The sequence below is a fragment of the Staurois parvus genome, unplaced genomic scaffold (genome assembly GCF_062004578.1).
Source record: "Staurois parvus isolate SC_StPar_1 unplaced genomic scaffold, SC_StPar_1.0 ptg000439l, whole genome shotgun sequence".
NCBI lineage: Eukaryota > Metazoa > Chordata > Amphibia > Anura > Ranidae > Staurois > Staurois parvus.
Genome location: NW_028318235.1, coordinates 9119640 through 9140144, shown reverse-complemented (window position 1 = coordinate 9140144; position 20505 = coordinate 9119640). Strand labels below are relative to the sequence as shown.

General features: G+C 44.2%; 1 protein-coding gene across 1 annotated transcript in view; it reads right to left on the bottom strand.

The window, feature by feature from the left end:
- KLHL26 (kelch like family member 26) overlaps positions 1-15981 on the bottom strand; it is a 31827-nt gene extending 15846 nt beyond the window's left edge. The window contains exon 1 of the mRNA XM_089687918.1: positions 15827-15981. Within this exon, the coding sequence (XP_089544044.1) occupies positions 15827-15873 (47 nt within the window). The 5' untranslated portion in view covers positions 15874-15981. The remainder of the gene's footprint in view (positions 1-15826) is intronic.
- Between the last annotated feature and the right edge of the window lie 4524 nt (positions 15982-20505).

The following is a 20505-nucleotide window of genomic DNA, read 5'->3' as shown; positions in this document are numbered from 1 at the left end:
CACCGAAACCACCCTACTCAAAATCACCAATGACCTGCTAACCACCAAAGCTAATGGCCATTACTCAGTCCTCCTACTCCTCGACCTCTCCGCGGCCTTCGACACAGTTGACCACCCCCTCCTCCTTAATAAACTACACTCCTTTGGCATCAGAGACTCTGTTCTCTCCTGGCTCTCCTCCTATCTATCCCAACGCTCCTTCAACCTTACCTATAATGCTACCACCTCCCCCTCTCTGTTGGGGTCCCCCAAGGCTCTGTCTTTGGGCCCCTTCTCTTCTCCATCTACACCTCCTCCCTCGGCAAACTGATACACTCCCACGGCTTCAACTATCACCTCTACGCCGATGACACGCAAATTTACCTCTCCACTCCTCACCTCACCCCTTCAGTCTCCGCCCGTATCACCCACCTACTGAACGACATATCAGACTGGATGTCGCTCCATTTCCTCAAATTGAACCTTTCCAAAACCGAGCTCCTAATTTTTCCCCCATCTCTCGCCCCCATCCTCTCCATCACGACCAACAACGCCACCAACAGTCCCACCCCGCAAGCCAAAATCCTAGCTGTCACTCTAGACTCCAACCTGTCCTTCCAACCCCATGTCCAATTGCTGGCAAACTCATGCAGGCTCCACCTCCGCAACATCTCTAAAATACTATGTACGTTACTAACCCCAGACACTAATAAACAACTCGTTCACTCCCTTATTATCTCACGTCTGGACTACTGCAACTCCCTTCTCACCGGCCTACCCCAACACAGGCTATCCCGGCTTCAGTCTATCCGGAACTCAGCGGCCAGACTCATCCACCTTACCAACCGCTCCACTTCTGCCACCCCCCTCTGTCATTCCCTCCACTGGATTTTGATTGCCCAACGCCTTAAATTACTACTAACATTGACATACAAAGCCATTCATAATGCTGCCCCAAACTACCTCACCGACCTGATACCCAAATACCACCCAACCCGTACTCTTCGCTCCTCACAAGACCTACTTTCTAGCTCCCTGGTCTCCTCCTCCCACGCCCGACTGCAGGAATTCTCCAATACTTCTCCCATCCTCTGGAACTCACTACCCCAATCCATCAGACTGTTACCTACCCTCCTCACCTTTAGGCGCACCCTGAAAACCCATCTCTTCAGGAAAGCCTACCGATTTCCTCCACTCCTCCTACCACTCCATCCCCCACAGCCACTTCCTCCTGTACCACTATCCCCTCCCTCCTAGATTGTAAGCTCGAAAGAGCAGGGCCCTCGAACCCCTTGTGTACTGTTTTGTTACTGTATTGTCTCATGTACTGTCCCCCACTATAATGTACATCGCTGAGCAAACCTTCTGGCGCTATATAAATACTGTATAATAATAATAATAATAATAAAAATTCAGCTGTGATACTTTCAATGTTATTTTAGATCAGTTGTCTATTGCCTTACAAGAGCACAGGATAGCATACCAGTGTAGTACAGTTTCAAAGTAATAATCGACTTATGTAATCTACCTGATGCAAAAATAGAAACTGAGACTATGAAACCTTTTAGTGCTTCCCTTGAGATTTCATTAGTGTGTTCATTGAGGAAATTGTCCAGTTTGCAGCCTTTGCCATGCCTCTGTCATAACTCGCTCCACCTCAACAGGCAGTTTCATTACATCATGAAGGGCTTGCTAATACCTTTCCAGGTGTTAATGTAGCTCTTATAATATATTTGAGCATGATGGTCACTAGCTGTTTGCCAATTTGTTTTTCAGCAAATTGGCACTGAGAACCACGATGACCCATGAAAGACTATGTGCTCTGTGGCTACTGGCTGTCGGAGCAGTGTCCTCAGGATGATACAGTTTGACAAGATACAGATTTTACAGAAGCTAAGTGCAGGAAGAAAGACTTTGTAAATATTGTAGTGTGGTGCATAACTGTGATGTATAACATGCCAATTTTGATTACCTATGTATTGAGTATTCGTACAGTCAATAAAATAGAGAAAAAAACAAAAACAAATGTGGTTTATCATTCATTTTCAGTTCACTTTTTTTGGTTTTCAAATAATTTATTTCTATGTTGAGGTCCCCCCCAGTTTGAAGTGCCCTGGGCCCCCCAAGGTCTAACCCAGAACTGGGGAGCTGTGTCTTATCAGATGCTCTGTGTGTAGGATTGCCGATTGTTATGATTAACTCTTGCTGACCAGGATTGCCCGACTGCTCTCTTTTCCAACTTCTATTGCTGACTTTGCCTGTTCCTGATATTTTCCTTGACTGCCACCTGCTCCGACACCTCTTTCTGAACACCAACCAGCTGCCACATTTCATCCTGTCTTCTCAATGTAGCAACCATGCTGCTATGCCCCCTTGGTGAAACAAAACCCAACGGCCATGACCTGGTGTCAGCTAGCAGCAAAGTAGCTGAACGGCCAATAGGCCAATGTATCTACAGCTTGCCTACACATCTGAACACCAAGATGTAGATACCCCAAGGATAGAGTAGGTCAGAGCCTACTCTACACTTGGAATATCTACATGTTGGATGGTCTATGTGAAGGTTTCAATAGAGGTTGTATGCAAAGCAGCCATCTGGAGCTCTGCCAAAATCTTTATCCTACATTATAAGCTTGATGTAGGGCACACCCCTTAAGATCCTTTGGCTTCCCCATTACTGCAGCTACTTAGCCTAAGAAATAAACCTATTTTTCATTTCAATATTTTTATTGGCATACATACTGTACGTAGCAATGTTGAAATAAACCTTTTTTTTTTACATGTGCATTATCTCTAGTGTACTCTTCTTGTGTTCCCTTTCAGTTGTGACCAGCTATATGCCTAAAACCGATTTTCAAATACTTATTTAAAAGTTCCCTTTCCTGGCTCTCCTTCAATTCAACATAGTTGACATCCTGGTAATCTTTTACTCGGCTAAATATGGAACAATAAAGGTGTTCTGGTCTGCATTTTTTCTCTAGAAGTGGTGTGGTTCTATCAGTCACGGGGTCGGAGTAACCCATTAGTATGCTGAAATAAGGAAGCCAGAAAAGGAAAATTACGGTGAGTATTTGAAAAAAAATTTCCATTATAAATTTATGTATAGGAGCTCCTGATGAAGTCTGTAAAGGAGGAAATATGTTGAGGATTTACAATCTGATTATTGATTATATTTTGGCTTTAAGCTACTCTAAATAAATCATTGTGGAAATGAAAGTGAGCTTCAGGCAGGCAAAAGAAAGGCTGATGCTGACATCTCTGTAAGGCAACACAAGATGGAGTTTGCGGGGGCGTGGTCCGGCTATGGGAGAGAGCGGACTTGCAGCCCGACAGCTCCTGCCAGCTCGGGGCTATCAGCAGGTTTACGGGGCACAGACAAAGCCCACACTACACCCTACGAAGCCAGGGAAGCAACGGGCATACACCACACCCGCCCGACTCCCCCAGACTTGTTCTGGGGCTCTAGATTCTTACTTCCCTGGGACTCTGGGATCACGCCACGAGGAATCCAAGATGGTGCTGGACTGCCCAGTGCTCTCAGTGTCTGCAGCCTCTGACCAGGGGGACACCATTGGCTTGGCCCAGGTATGCAGTGACAGCCCTACTACCTCCCATGTCTCCACACTGCCTTCGACAGCAGGTTCGGTCCTGGATATTTTTGTGAACTGGGACAATAGAGAACACATTAGGGCCCTCCCTACAAAGGCTGACATGATTCAACTAATTGCAACTGTTGAATCATCATTTAACGAGGCCTTGGATAAAGTGCGGGCCAATACCACTGCTATAGCCTATCGGGTAGAAGCTGTGGAATCCGCACATGAAACACTAGCCCACTCGGTTACAAAACTGGGGGACTCCTCATGCTTGACTCACTATTACTACAATTAGATGACTATGAAAATCGGGAAAGACAACAAAATATACGGATCCGCGGCTTGCCTGAGGCAACCCGCATGCAAGACTTGGTGCCCAAGCTCCAAGGGATTTTCAGATTCACTCTGGGAGACTCTGCCTTTAGCACCGGTAGAAATAGATCGGGCACATCAGGCCCTGTTTCTGCTACCTCAAGATGTTAATAGACCCAGAGATGTCGTTTACATAAATATGGTGTTAAAGAGGCTATCATTTCTGCTATGAGGGGCAAGCAATATGTGGACTTTGATGGAGTTCGTCTGCTTCTCTTTCCCAACTTATCACGGCGCACCCTAATGATGTGGAGAGCCTTGGGCCCTGTGCTGGCACTGATGCGTCAAGGAGTGATATATCGCTGGGGCTTCCCCTTTCATCTTACTGCATGCAGGCATGGCAAGTCTGCCACCTTACACACCAAAGATGATCTACCTACATTTCTGGAAACTCTGGAACTACCTCAGGTTGACTTTCAGAATTGGCGATATTCCAGTGATGTGCATATCCCTCCGGGTCCAGATAGCTGGCAGCCAGCCATCAGCGAGCCTGTCGGTGTCAACGCCAGAGGCGGGGGATCTCCTCTGATTCCCGCAGACAGACCTCTTGAGAATTTGCTGGTTCTATCGTATACTACCTCCGAATGCTTTACTGTATGCTGAATTGATGTGGTCTCCGCCTGTGCACTCCCAACTGTACGCCTTTTTGGGCCTGCGGTCTGGTGGCATAGATGGAGTTAGATTTTTGTTTGATTTTGTGGGCTTCCCCGCTCTTGCCCTTTACTCTTGATTATGATGTACAGTGTACATACAGTGTATGTACCCGTTTCTCCCTCATGGGTATTCACTACCCCCAAGTAGGTCCATTTCTGGTACAAGGAGATTGTACTGTGGATTATAGTCCTTTAGGGGCTTCGGTCGGAGGCCCCACGGAGCTTTTGTCCGAATCCTTCCTCTTCCTGGTTCGTGGTAGGCAGACCTTCATGTGGGTTCACTGTTATTTCTTTATGTCTAGGCTATGTTTCCCGTTTCCTTTTCTTCCTAACTCGCAGGTTCTGATGGAGTTTTGGTGCTCAGGGTGTGGAGTGTGTTACTATGGTTCCTACGCTGCCCCCTGAGCTGGGTCTCCTGGAGTGGAGTTTCTGGCCTGCATCCCTGCTTGACTGCATGGCGTCCTCACTGCCAGTAGTTTCATATAATGTTCGCGGCCTGTGTTCCCCATCTAAACATGGGAAACTGTGGCAGGAGCTCCGCCGCATACGTCTGACAATACTGCTACTCCAGGAGACCCACTTCACAGTGAACTCCATAACCAAACTCCCCCAATCTGTATTTAATCAATGGTTTTCCTAAGGCAAGGGGATTGACGATAGCGGTGCATAAGTCATGTCCTTTTGTTCCTATTGCTCAACTGGCAGGTTCAGAAGGTAGATTTCTGTTCCTTAAGGGTACCATTAATAACAAGGTTTATACATTAGCCAATGTATACACGCCTAATACGCACCAAAAGAAAGCTGTCTCAAAAAAATGATAAAAATTTCATATGGGTTCCGTGTTGCATGACCGAGCAATTGTCATTCAAAGTTTGAATACGCTGAAAGCTGAAAATCGGCCTGGGCAGGAAGAGGGTAAAAGTGCCGGGTAGGCAAGTAGGTAACGAATGGCATGCATTATCTGATGTACACAAACTGATGGTTAGAGACAAACTGCTGATGGACTCTGCTCATATTGCGGATGCTTTTCGGACATATTACAGTTCCTTATATAATATCAAGCAGACATCTGATCAGTCCCAGACTGCCTCCCATAAGACTTTTGTTGGCCAATATCTTTGTGAAGTCCAGTTTCACCTTTCAGCAGAGGTGATAGCTGATTTGGAGCGCCCTTTCACCCCTCTTGAAGTGGCCTCGGTTATCTCGGATCTCCCTAGTGGGCTACTTAGGGCTAGCTTTCAATGCATATGGCAGCCCCACACTTTGACTTATCTGGGCACTCAGATCTCTCCGGACCTTAAACTACTGAATTCTGAAACTATGGGGTGCTACTAAGGGGGTAGAGAGGGACCAACACGGCCCTCACATGGATGGTTGGATGGGTCGAATTAATACTTAAAATTACGATTCTGCCGCAAATTTTGTACCTACTCTCAACGATCCTGATAGCCACCCACCAGTATTGGCATTTACATTGGTTGTTCACAACCTTTATTTGGCAGGGGAAGAGGCCTCAATTGGTGTTTTCGCTACTACGTAGGCACAAGGAAGATGCGGGTTTGGGAGTTCCGGATATATCCCTCTACTACAAAGCCATGGCTCTAGTTTGTATTATGAACTGGACGCATCACTCGACAGAAAAAGTTTGGGTCTCTCTGGAAATGTGTATAGCTGGTAGGAACTTGGCTGCGGCCCCTTGGATACCGCACATGAACCGTGGGTTGTCCAGTTGGACAAGCCCGGTCATACTAAACACCTTGAGGGTTTGGGATCAAGTTAATAGATTGGGCAGCCTCTCCCCTCCAATCTCACCCCATGCTCAGTTGGGGGGGCTTCCCTTGGTTCCTACCTGGGGAGAATGCCTCCTTTTTTAATGCGTGGGGCAGAGAGGGGATTGTCAAATGTCAGACCTTGGCCCCGATGGGTCGTTTATTGTCCCTAGACAGCTTGCGAAGATCGTTCGGGTCATTCCCTATGAATTTTTGGCATTATCGTCAGCTACATGATTTTTTTCAGAGATTCCTCAATAAGGTGCAGAAGAATGGCACGCTGACTTCGTTTGAGTCTATGTGTGTGGACCTTGGGGATCCTAGACACTTACTATTCCAGATGTACCGTGACCTACTCTCCACTTTTTCCCAAAGGACTCCATATATGTGCGGGAGTGGGAGGCGGAGCTGGGTTTTGACATCACACACCTGCAGTTATAAGTTTTTGTCTAGATGGTACAGGACACCCTCTCAGCTAGCTAAGGCTGGCCATAGACGGGCCGTTTATCGGGCGAATTGTCGGCTGATAAATGAAAAATCGGATGGTGCCGTTGCCGATGCTGCCACCAATGTGGATTTTCTAGCATGACCGATAAAAATAAATGAGAAGATCCTTGAAAAACGGCCGATGGGCTGGCCCCACTAATGGCGTGAATATCAGCTGATTTTTCATGCGGACGAAAATTCGGCCGATAAACGACCCGTCTATGGCCTGAATAAGATTTTCCCTGGGGCTGACTGTAGATGCTGCCCTCAGGAGGGCACTTTATTACATCTTTCGTGGTACTGCCCCAAGATCCAACAGTTCTGGAGAGTTATTTTCCCTTGGATCCAGAGAACGACCCTTCAATCTATTGACTTTACCCCTCTGCACTACTTGTTTCATGCCACCCCTTCCTCCATTAAATCATATAAACGTAGTGTTACTTCGCATCTTCTGAATGCTGCCAAGAGCTTGATACAGAGATTCTGGAAGCAGAGTCAGTGTCCTACTGTTGCAGAGTGGAAACGGGAAGTAGAAAATAGATAGGATCTATGGCGCAGAACTCTGGATCTATACCGTTAGAAACGACCTTGAGTTATATTACTCTATGGAATTGGTGAGCCCTACAGACCTTCTGGTGAGGGTTCCCTATAATCCCTAACCTTCCTCTTGGGTTTGGCTCTTAGGCCTAGCAACTTCCCCCCCTGTTGGTTACAATCCCGCAATACTGGGCTTGGCGGTTTCGCTGATGGGGTATCATATGCAGTGTTTTTCAGGAGCCTTGACTATTGGTTTTAAACCCTTGTTTGTTACCCCATGCATTGGACCTTCAGACCTGCGCTATTGTTCTAATTCAAGATGGCCCTCTGAGGTCTTTGATAATTTTCTTTCCTTTTCTTACTCTTCTTGTTTTTTTGTTTCCTTGCATACGTGTACTGAGACTTCATGTATGTGCCCTACGTACTTTCTGTTGCTAATTACGCTGCCTTACGTTTGGTATGTTGTACGGTATGATAGGCACACTAATCCTGTCGCCTTGGGACTGGCTGGCCACGTGCAGAGACGTAGCTCCTGCGTGGCCACTGGGGCCCTTGGTGCTGAGTATTGAACTGGCTCTCGCTACCCTGACGGTGGGCAGGGGTGCGTTGCATGAAATTTGTAATGTACTATATGCTCGATCTGTGTTTGTTTGTGCATCACCGTATGCAGGGCCTATTATGGGTCCTGCTTGTTTAGTTTGCTTCTGTAATTAAGTGTACTGGATGTTCCTTTATCTTCTGTTTTGAAAATCTTTAATAAAGAAAGATTATACAAAAAAATATGGAGTTTGCATGAAGAGTGAAAGTGAAAGCAGGCTGGTGGAAAGAGAGGCCAAGAAGCAGATTAGGGAGTTTTACATGAGAACTATATGACCAACCTGTGTGTAGTCATAAGAGGTCGGTGAGTACCCCTGCTTGAAGACGGTTAATGAATGTTAAATGCAGCTTAAGATTCATGACGAGAACTTACCAGTGACCAAATCATTATACAGGAGTAAAAAGGATAGGAGTAATACCTATTTCCAGACTGAAGAATAGGACATCCCTGCACCACTGACAACATACATTCTAACAAGTCTGTGTTTCTATCCTCATCTAGCATTCCTCATCTAGCTAGTGAGGGAATGACACATAAAAATAGATATTTTCTCTGCAGACACAGGACTTATCAATGACAAGATCGCTACTACGACATGAACGTTATTTGGAATGGATACTGGCATGCACTACTGCTCCATTACACTATATTTACTTGACAACATGTCATTGCTTTGGTGTGCCATCTTACTTGAATTGGCTTTAGGAGGAGATAACAACCATGCTGACTGAAGAAGAGAGGCAGAAAATTATGGACAGCAAGGAGAAAAAGGAAAAGGCTAAACTGAAATGATTGTGGACTTAGGTTGGGGAAAGGGAAGGGGAAGTGTGTAATGAGGTGGACACTGGAAAGGGATACATTTGTAGTAGATATGTAAACAATAGGATGTAGAGAGTATGTTGCACTGTGGACCATGCAATGGGACGAATTTGTGTGCTGAGGACCTGTTAGAATTTTAGTGCAAGAATCCAGGGGTCAGATATGAGGTGTAACGTGGGTTTTCCTGTAACATTAATTTCTGGTGGTAGAATCTTCCAGAAGTCAAAGCAGAAGTTACAATCTCATTGGCACCCACACCTACCTTTAGGAGTTGGTCAGAACTAACGGAAAAAAGTGAAGTCTTAGGTTAAAGGAACAGACACCCAGTGATAGTTAAACACATCAGCATTAGAGCTTGTACATAACACAACTTAACCTCGAGTCCCAGCATGGTTTATAAATGGTGGATTGTGGCAAAGACTATTAAACACTGCTCTAGCAGCTGGGAGTGTAAGTACACTTATTAGGCTGGCTTTCCCCCTTCTCCCCATGTCTCTCTGGCTCCACTGTCCCAACTACTGGCCCAGGACAGGAATGGCAGGTATCACCAAGCAGAGCATTGGGAGATCACTGATCATCCATTAATCCTCCCTTCAGTGAATGAACCTGGAAGTAGCACATATTACATCACTTCCCGGTTCAGCAATGTCATTTTCCACCAACGCCGGTCTGAGAAGCAGCTTATCAAGCATGATCTATGCTCGAATAGCTGAAGGGGAGCTCAGGGAAAACATGAGGTCTATCAACCCCTGATGTCTCACTAAAGAGAACCTTTCACTCCATAAATGCTATCCTGTGGCATAAATAAAATACTAAAAATGTTAAAAAAAATAAAGAAACTTTTAACAAAAAATTAAAGCCCCCTACCTCCATGTACCTAAGGACACATCGGGTGTGCCTTTGTAGGAAAACAGAGATTGTGTTAAACATTTTAGGTATCACCACACATGCTGTATTGACAGCAGTAATTCTAGGACCTTGATTCACTGTTAACTTAAAACTGATAACCTGTAAAGGCTTTTTAAAGCATCCGCTATGGACATATTTGGTTACCACTGTTTGACACATGGGCATGTGCAATTTTAAGGCTTGACATATCTGATATCTTTACTAGCTGCAACCTCTTATTTTATATAAAATATGTTTGACAAATATAAAAAAAATGCAACTATCACCAATTTACTATAGAAAGTCTTTTCTTTCAGAAAATATATAATGTGACTAAAATGTGCAGGAATGGATCTGGGACTGAAGTAGTTAAAACTATAACATATGTGATTTCAAAGGACCAAAGGAAAGATAAAGAGGATTTTAGAGCAATCAGTGGCATCTGATTTTCAATTACCAAGAGTGGACCAATCCTATGTGAACAGTATTAGACCTGTTTTGGGATCAACTTATCCCAGACAGCTTATTCAAATGAAGAGATGTAACAGAAAAGTTTTTCTTTTGCTTTTAGGCCTCTATAAACAGCTTGATTTTCAACAGTGACTATCATGCCATGTAAGTGAACAGTTAAAAAAAGACAAAAAGGGGTCTAGGTATACAATGTTTTCACACAACTTTAACACAAAGTTCATTTTTTTAATTGTATTCAATTAAAAAATGTGAAAATGCTGAGAAAAAGTTGTGTGAAAACATTTAAAGACCCCCTAGTACCAGTCCTTTGCATTTCAATGCGGCTATGCTTTTCATCAAATTTTTATATATATTATGTAAAGAGCCTGTTAAATTGCAGCATGCTTCAAGAAATATTTTTCAAAATATTTTAATGACTGTTAATGAAAAATGATGTTTCCCAGCTTCTTCTCATATTTAGAAAGTGTAAAAATCACACACACATCCTCTAGATTTTTTCTGTGCCTCTTTGCATCAATTTTCTTATCATCAGAGTAGCAGTGAAGCAGCCTAATTAGTGGACAATTGTCAGGAGAGTGCTGGAAAGCTATGTGTCAGTAGCAGAAAGTATGGCGATCAACAGAACCGGTTACTTTGCCCTGTATGAGCAGGTTTAGTCACTGTTTTGGGAAACATCATGTTTTTCATCTTCCTTCCAACTCTTAAATTCTTAACCCTCTAATTTCCTTTAGGTTATTTTTTGTTTTCGCCTTTTTGTTCTTGGAATGCCTTTTGTCTGCAGTACACCGTTGCATCGTTTGATAGAAAAAGTGCAAGAACAGTATACATCTAAACCACCTGTGCTTATTCCCATAACAAAAAAAGTTAGGCATACACTATCAGATATTTATTCCTGTATAAAAGTGTCCTGCAGCTGGACAATTACAATGCTGTATCCTCAGCAGTATTTTACTTCTTGGAATTTAAGCTGCTGCCTTTTTAGCTAGTAAATTTGGGTCTAGTAGTGAATATATAGGCTCTGTACTTGAAATAAAATATAAATTCACCCTATGAACCCAATAGGATAGCTGAATATTGGTTGACTGATAAGGAACAACCAATTAGTAATGCACGTATGTTAAGCTACAAATCGCTCAAGTGTGAATGCAGCCTTAACTTGTTTTGCTGCTGTTCCACTTTAAATATAACTGCTTGTGAGCCAATCTAAATAAGAACAATATAAAATGGGTAAATAAATCCACCCTTCTGTTCAAATAGTTGTGTCCTAGCTTACAAATATCCGGATATAAAGATAATTGCAAAACTAGAAAGGTTAGCACATCATTAACAGAAGCACAACATCATGTCAGGACTGGGGTGAAGCTAAACAGGTATAGGCCCTCAAAGAACATAGAAATGTCAGGTTTATGAACGCGTATACACATAGGACATACTTGCAATAACGAATGGTACATTCTGTGAGTTCAGGTGGATTACTCAAGCAATCAATATTATACTTTATGTAAACAAACAAGTATACCCCATGCAAATTGTTGACATTTGACCAGGCAAACAGATCTCCATTCAAACAGTGCCTACAAGTAAAGGTGACTTTTAATGATTATTGTACATGCCCAATTGTACATACCAGTAGTTCTCATTCTGAAATGTTGCTTCTGCTGCAACTAGAGTAAAGACGGCCATAGTGTGATTGAAATTTGGCCAGTTCAGAGAAAACCCGCTGGATTTCGAATTATGCATGGGCAGGCTGGTTGTGCAGAAGTTGATCTACCGATTGATTTCTGTACAACCAGCCTGTGGGGTTTTTCCCAAACATTCAGTACCACCGACTACAGCCAGCAAAACTGATCAGTGTGCTCTGATGTTGGGGAAGGCTCCCAGTGTCCTTGCAGCTGACAGTGTCCTAACAACCAATGATGCCAGCAGTTGACACTGTCTTAACACAGTACTGGACAAATCTCAGGCGCCAGGACACTAGAAATGGCATCTTGGAGACTGGGATTTGTCGAGCCCCGTGTTAGGATACTGTCAGCTGCAAAGCATTGTTGGTTGTTGGGACACTCTCAGCTGCCGGCATCATTGGTTGTTAGGACCCTGCCACACAATGACTTCTGTGCAAAATGCCTCCCACTGTCTTCAATGCAAAAATCACCTACCATTGACTTCAATGCAAGACGCCTCCCATTGACCTCAATGCATAGACACCTACCATTGACCTCAATGCACAGACGCCTCCCACTGACCTCAATGCATAGACACCTCCCATTGACCTCAATGCATAGATGCCTCCCACTGACCTCAATGCAAAGATGCCTCCTATTGACCTCAATGCAAATACGCCTCTCCCGCTGAATTCAATGCAAAAATGGCTCCCACTGACATCAATGCAAAAACTCCTGTCAATAGCAATACTATGTGAACACTTATATCCGCATGCCACTTGTGAATCTGGAACGCACTGCTAGAAACGTGCACAGGACACTTTTCATAATGGCACTCAAAACACAATGTGTGCGGATTGCATCTGTGTGAACCACCTCAATAGGAACACATAATATCTAGCCAATCATGTGAATCTGTGAGTTTGAAAACACATCCAGAATCACATATGTGTGAACCAAGGGGCAGCTCCATTTACACCTGGGTGTTTTGGAATTGCGGCTGAATCACTATGATCGTAAAATGCAGGTTCAGATGCCATTATTTTTCATTGGCACCTAAAACGGGGGTGTGGTTTTGTCATGATCATCGCATGGCAAATCGCATTGCATGAAGCTTGTCGCCCAAAAGTTGCCTTGCCCCAGGAGCTGACAACCCATGCTACGCTGAAAAAAACTGGCTCCTAATTTTTTTAGCTGCCTCCTAAATTCAAAGCAAATCTGTCAAACCCTGTCCTAACAGCCAATGATGCCATGCAGCTGGCAGTGTCCTAACAACCAATGATGCTTGTCACGGTCGCCTGATCGCCACCCTCAACATGCGACAATCGCACAACCGCGACCAACAATAATACGTCACGCCCACGGCGTCAGACCCCAGACCTTCTCACCAAACTCGTGACCAAAGGACCGGTCGATCTAAAACCGCGATGTGACGTGCGTAACAATGCCACACTCAGCTGCGCCCTGCACAACGATTGTCCAGCTAATGGAACGCAATTGACGCACCGGCAGCCTGAATGCGCTTGTTACTGGGTCGGGTTAATTACGCAACTAACCCTTCACTGCCACCATCCCTTTTTGTACAGAGAAAGGGGAAACTCTCTTTATCCAATATACACTGTAATGGTTGAAAAGTCTCCTGTCCAATACGGTCACCGCAGGCCGATTGGGCAGAGGATTAAACAAACACAGTAGCGTCTCTTCAAAAGGCAGGAATTCGTGAATTGCAAGTAAGCGCTTAGAATCAGTTTAACACTTTCAGAAAGAAAGATTTATTACTAAAAGAGTCAAACAGGTGCAATAAAATATTTACAAAGAAAATGTAACTAAGGTATATATTTATATATACATAGAAAACAGCCAGCACAGCAAAGAGATAACAGGGAGAAGTTAAAAGGTTAATTTACTTGCCATGTTAAGCCTTGAGGTAGCAGATCCAAGTTGCAGAGCAAAAAGGGTCTTTGATCTCCTGCTGTTATGATGTTAAAAATTAGGAGATGACTCTTGCTTAACTCTTTAGGCCTGTTACCTCCGTTTTTAAAAGTCCCCCAGCAGGGGGAATGGCTCTGAGTAACTGACCAATACGCTGTTTAGGGAGGGGTCAGTCGGGCGAACTCTGAATTAGAACCAAAATCTGTTATAATCCATGACATGAAACATAGGAGAAAACCTGACTTGAGGAATGTTCATTTCATTCTGTCACCTTTAACTGTTAGGTTTTATGAGGTTACAATCACCGAACTAGGGATGCCTTAACCTGCGGTTGACCCATAACCAGCACACACATCTGTCACTGTGCCTCTCAGGAAGGGAGGGGGGAAGGAGAATAAAGGATTGAGGAATACTTATAATAGAAAAAAGGGGAACTCCGCATCCATCTCTGATGAGCAAGTTTGCTACAATACTGGCAACTGACAGTGTCCTAACAACCAACGATGCTGGCAACTGACAGTGTCCTAACAACCAACGATGCTGGCAACTGACAGTGTCCTAACAACCAACGATGATGTACAGCTGACAGTGTCCTAACAACCAATGATGCTGGCAACTGACAGTGTCCTAACAACCAACGATGCTGTGCAGCTGACAGTGTCCTAACAACCAACGATGCTGTGCAGCTGACAGTGTCCTAACAACCAACGATGCTGTGCAGCTGACAGTGTCCTAACAACCAACGATGCTGTGCAGCTGACAGTGTCCTAACAACCAATAACACTATGCAGCTTACAGTGTCCTAACAACCACTGGCGCAGTGCAGCTGATCGTGTCCTAATAACCACTGGCGCAGTGCAGCTGATCGTGTCCTAATAACCACTGGCGCAGTGCAGCTGATCGTGTCCTAATAACCACTTGCGCAGTGCAGCTGATCGTGTCCTAACAACCAATAACACTATGCAGCTTACAGTGTCCTAACAACCACTGGCGCAGTGCAGCTGTGTCCTAACAACCACTGGTGCTCTGCAGCTGACAGTGTCCTAACAACCAATAACACTATGCAGCTTACAGTGTCCTAACAACCACTGGCGCAGTGCAGCTGTGTCCTGACAACCACTGGGGCTCTGCAGATGACAGTGTCCTAACAACCACTGGCGCGGTGCAGCTGATCGTGTCCTAACAACCACTGGCGCGGTGCAACTCACAGTGATTGACATCCCTAGCCACCAATAGCAGTGTGCACCCCCTACTTGGAAATGCAAATCACATGTGTGTGTATATATATATTTACATGTGTGTGTGATTTTGTGCAGCCCTGTAGCAGTACTTCTACTATAAGGGCGGCAGGCAAGCAGTTAAACTGAAGGACGCGCCAAAAGCGGATGTGTGTGAAGACAGCCTTACTTTGCATGGCAGTGTGCCGCTTTGAAAACTGCTATTGGACAGAATGGTGCTATGGATCTGCCCACTACTGAGAGCTGTCAATCAAAAGTGGACCTGATGGTGAACTAGTCTCTTGATTCCTTACTAGGCTCCGCCTATCCCTAATATAAAAAGGCCATGTGCCAACTCAGTACTGAGGGCTGGCACTCTCTTCTCGTTATGGGTGGTCATACAGTCATGGCATTGTCTGTGCCAGTTACATGAATCATTCTTTGGGGTGCTGCACTTCAAAAAAAGAATTCTCCAGGTAATATGTCCCCTCTGCATTAGAAAGCCTCTTCCTGTGTGCACAGCTCTATAGAAGTTCCACTCCAACTATACTATATGGAAGAGATATCAGAGCCGGTACCACAGCACAAGTCTAGCACTGCTAACCCAGCACAGGTCCATGACGAAGCCGTGCAGGATAGTGAGGAAAGGAGGAAGTTTCCAGACTCGCAGTCCCCCGGCTCCACACCCCTTTCTGAGGCCTGCACCAACCATCATCCCCGGAGTGTCTTAGCAGCGCCTCCCCGTACTATAGAACGCTGTGTGTACATAGGAGGAGTGCCCGGCCGTTGCATGACCCCAGGACACCGGCTTCCTGTCCCCCCTCACTGTACATAACGTGTTCGCTCACCTGCTGTGCCCGAGACAGCTAAACTCTCCTCCACCGGACTCCGCCATGTTCCTGGGGCCGGCTCAGGTTATAAGGCTTTAAAGAGGCAGGAGCATCTCCACACAGCGCTGCCGGCCTCCTCATACTATCACATTCATCCTCTGTCCCCTACAGTGACGGGCTCTAGTCATGTACCACACATTGTTTATGGGCAGAAATCATAGAGGACTATGATGGTGGTAGTAATTTCTATTAACACGTTAAACACTTCAAAACCGGACCGGTTCTGATATTTCTCTTAGGCCTCGTGCAGAGAAGTCTGTTTTTCTGCACACGTTTTACAAGGACAAAGCGAAAACAATTGTTTTCTATGTGCCCTGTTCACCGCACAACACTAGTATCATGGAGACTTTTTCTGTGCAGAAATCTTCAATGTGTATAAAACTCATTGACACATGCATTAACCACTTGCTAACACTTTTACCCCCTTCATGTCCAGGCCAATTTTCAGCTTTCAGCGTTGTCGCACTTTGAATGACAATTGCGCAGTCATGCAACATTGTACCCATATGACATTTTTAACTTTTCTTTTCACAAAAATAGAGCTTTCTTTTGGTGGTACTTAATCATCACTGTTTTTTTTTATTTTTTTGCTAAATAAATAAGACCAATCATTTTGAAAAAACATGTTTTTCTTTGTTTCTGTTATAAAATTTGTTCTTCATAAATTTAGACCGAAATGTATACTGCTAAATTTCTTTGGTGAAAATACCTCAAATCAGTGTTTATTATTTAGTCTGTAGGAAAGTTATAGAATCCACAAACTATGGTATATCTCTGAAAATTGTACTGATGGCCTATCTAATTTCTTCAGGCCCAAAAATATCAGGACAGTTCAGATATGCCCCAAATGGAAAAGCAGACAATCCAAGGTGTTTAGGAAGAGGCATGGCAAATTTGTAAAAGTTGTAATTTTTTGAAAAATGAAGAAATTTAAAAAAAAACCTTTTTTTACATGCTCTAACAGTGCCATACAGCATCATCATATGACTGGTGTGGCGACGATCAGTGACACTGACTGGTGACAGTACAAAAATGAAAAATTTAATTTTTTTTAACTGCAGTGCTTTTTTTATGTCTTTTATGTATGCTTTGTGTACATGTGTTTGTGCCACACAGGTAGGAACCCTTAGTTCTTAACCATTCACTATTTTTATGATGGGTTCTTGAACAAAATAAACTAGGTGATAGTAAAGTACCTAACGTAGGAGCTCTCCTAGTTGTAAAGTTACAGCCATATTTTAAAATATCACACAACACCTTATCCGCATAAAGTATCGGTAAGCATCTTTTAACAATGCTGACAATTTGATTGTATTGCATGGAATATGTGGTCACAAAATTAACTTTATGACATGATTTATATTTACGAGATTTATCTTTCTTTGAGGGTTCAGTGATTAAATTATCCCAATGTTTTTCTAGGGCTGCAATCATTCCCGCTATCACGTACCTGACCGGAGGCTGGAATAGAGAGAGGGTACCCCATATGGCTAAGTGCAGTGCGCCCTTGGATGTGGCAACAGGAGGTGCAGTGCCCAAAGAAGCATGGGTTGGCAGTGGTGTCGCTGCTTGGTGATGCCTGATGAGAAGGTGCCCGTGCGTGCTCCAGATGCAGGCGGAGTTCCACTAGAGGACACGTGGATCCCGGTGGATGAGTAGAGTAGATAGTACCCAGATCCAGGGTCAATACAGCAGACAGGAGCATGGTCAGGATAAAGGCGGGGCAGAGAGCCAGGAGGAGAGCCAAGGCAGGTTAGGGTCAAGCCAGGTTGGTAACAGGTAATCAGCAGCAGGATAATACACATGAGATAATACACATTGGTGCATTTGCATGGACTTCCTCGTCTTTTCTCCTGACACCCTGATCTACCAAATGCTTGCTATACCCCGCTCTCTTAGTCTGCCTGAGATTATATCACATTTTTAAAAATTGGATTGAGTAGAACAATTCCTTTTCGCACTCACAAACTCACCTATGGGTAATGCTCTGATAGTATGTGTTGGGTGACAACTAGAGGCAAGCAATAGAAAATTGCCCATGCACTGTTTTCTATGTTTTGATAGTGACAAATCCACTCCCTACATGTCCTGTTAAAGTCAAATCCAAATAGTCAATGGTACTCGGATGACAGTTGTATGTAAATTCCAAATTAAAACTATTAATGTTCAAATATACAGTGAAGTTTTCTATCTCCATAACTGTACCCATCCAGACTAAAATTAGCCAATAAAACGGCTCTATCAGGCAATATGAGATATATATGTTATTGTGACAATAAAAAAGGCTCTTCCCATCATCCCATATATAGGTTTGCTAATGAGGGGGAGAACATAGCTCCTATTGATGCCCCTTGACATTGAATGTAATATTTTGAATCAGACATGAAGAAATTATGCTTAAGCAAAAATTCAACTGCCATGCACAAAAATTTCCTTAGTTGCATATATTCAGTATCTCACAGACGTGAGTACACCCCCCACATTTTTGTAAATATTTTATGATATCTTTTCATGTGACAACACTGAAGAAACGACACTTTGCTACAATATAGTGAGTGTACAGCTTGTATAACAGTATAAATTTGCTGTTCCCTCAAAATAATTCAACACACAACCATTAATGTCTAAACCGCTGGCAACAAAAGTGAGTACACCCCTAAGTGAAAATGTCCAGTTTGGGCCCAATTAGCTATTTTCCCTCCCTGGTGTCATGTGACTCGTTAGTGTTACAAGGTCTCCGGTGTGAATGGGGAGCAGGTGTGTTAAATTTAGTGTTATCGCTCTCACTCTCTCATACTGGTCACTGTATGTTCAACATGGCTCCTCATGGCAAAGAACTCTGAGGATCTGAAAAAAAAGAATTGTTGCTCTACATAAAGATGGCCTAGGCTATAAGAACATTGCCAAGACCCTGAAACTGAGCTGCAGCACAGTGGCCAAGACCATACAGCGGTTTAACAGGACAGGTTCCACTCAGAACAGGCCTTGCCATGGTCGACCAAAGAAGTTGAGTGCACGTGCTCAGCGTCATATCCAGAGGTTGTCTTTGGGAAATAGACGTATGAGTGCTGCCAGCATTGCTGCAGAGGTTGAAGGGGTAGGGAGTCAGCCTGTCAGTGCTCAGACCATATGCCGCACACTACATCAAATTGGTCTGCATGGCTGTCGTCCCAGAAGGAAGCCTCTTCTAAAGATGATGCACAAGAAAGCCCACAGTTTTCTGAAGACAAACAGACTAAGGACATGGAACACTGGAACCATGTACTGTGGTCTGATGAGACCAAGATAAACTTATTTGGTTCAGTTGACGTCAAGCGTGTGTGGCGGCAACCAGGTGAGGAGTACAAAGACAAGTGTGTCTTGCCTACAGTAAAGCATGGTGGTGGGAGTGTCATGATCTGGGACTGCATGAGTGCTGCTGGCACTAGGAAGCTATAGTTTATTGAGGGAACCATGAATGCCAACATGTACTGTGACATACTGAAGCAGAGCATGATCCCCTCCCTTCGGAGACTGGGCTGCAGGGCAGTATTCCAACATGATAACGACCCCAAACACATCTCCAAGACGACCACTGCCTTGCTAAAGAAGCTGAGGGTAAAGGTGATGGACTGGCCAAGCATGTCTCCAGACTTAAACCCTATTGAGCATCTGTGGGGCATCCTCAAATGGAAGGTGGAGGAGCGCAAGGTCTCTCACCAGGGACATATCTACCACAAGGCAAACAAGGCGTTTGCCTAGGGCAGAAATTTTTAGGGGGGTGGCACCGCCCCCGTCGGAAGAAGGAACCTGGTGAGCAGTGGCGGACAGAGCCATGCAGGGCCACTGGTACTCCTGTAAGTGGCCCGAAAAGCAGGAGGATTGGTGTGGTGGGGAAGAGCAGTTGCAGAAGGATTCACTGTGTATCTCTCCCTCCAGCAGTTGAAAGCCGGTTTGAGGTTTCTCCCCCTCTCCCTCCTGTCAGCTTTCTGCTGCTGGAGGAAGAGACAGACTCATACGTATGTGTGTGTGTATATATATATATATATACAGTTGTGACCAAAATTATTCAACCCCCAATGCTGTAAAGGGGTTTAGGGACTATAGTGTACATTTGGAATTGTATTCAGAATCAAATCCTACAAGGACGTTGTAACTACCCAAATGCAACTAAAATGACATCAATTGTTTATGTAATACAGTAGTAAATGGTTCTTATGTGGTTTCTTCATTGCCACAATTATTCAACCCCTTAAAGACTACCACTCTGAAGAACAGAGGTTCATACAGGTGCTTTCCATCAGGTATTGAAAACACCTGTGGATGTCACCGAGCAGCAATCAAGCATAATAAGCACCAATTAGGCAGCTTTAAAATGACTGTGATACTCAGCTCCTTCTAGACATTTACTGGTGTGGTTACAAACATGGTGAAGGCAAGAGAATGGTCCAGGAAGACAAGAGAAGAGGTGATTTCTCTTCACAGGAAGGGCAATGGCTATAAGAAGATTGCAAAGATGTTAAACATACCAAGAGACACCTTAGGAAGCATCATTCGCAAATTCAAGGCAAAGGGCACTGTTGAAACGCTACTTGGTCGTGGCAGAAAGAAGATGCTGACTTCGACTGCTGTGCGCTACCTGAAGCGTAGAGTGGAGA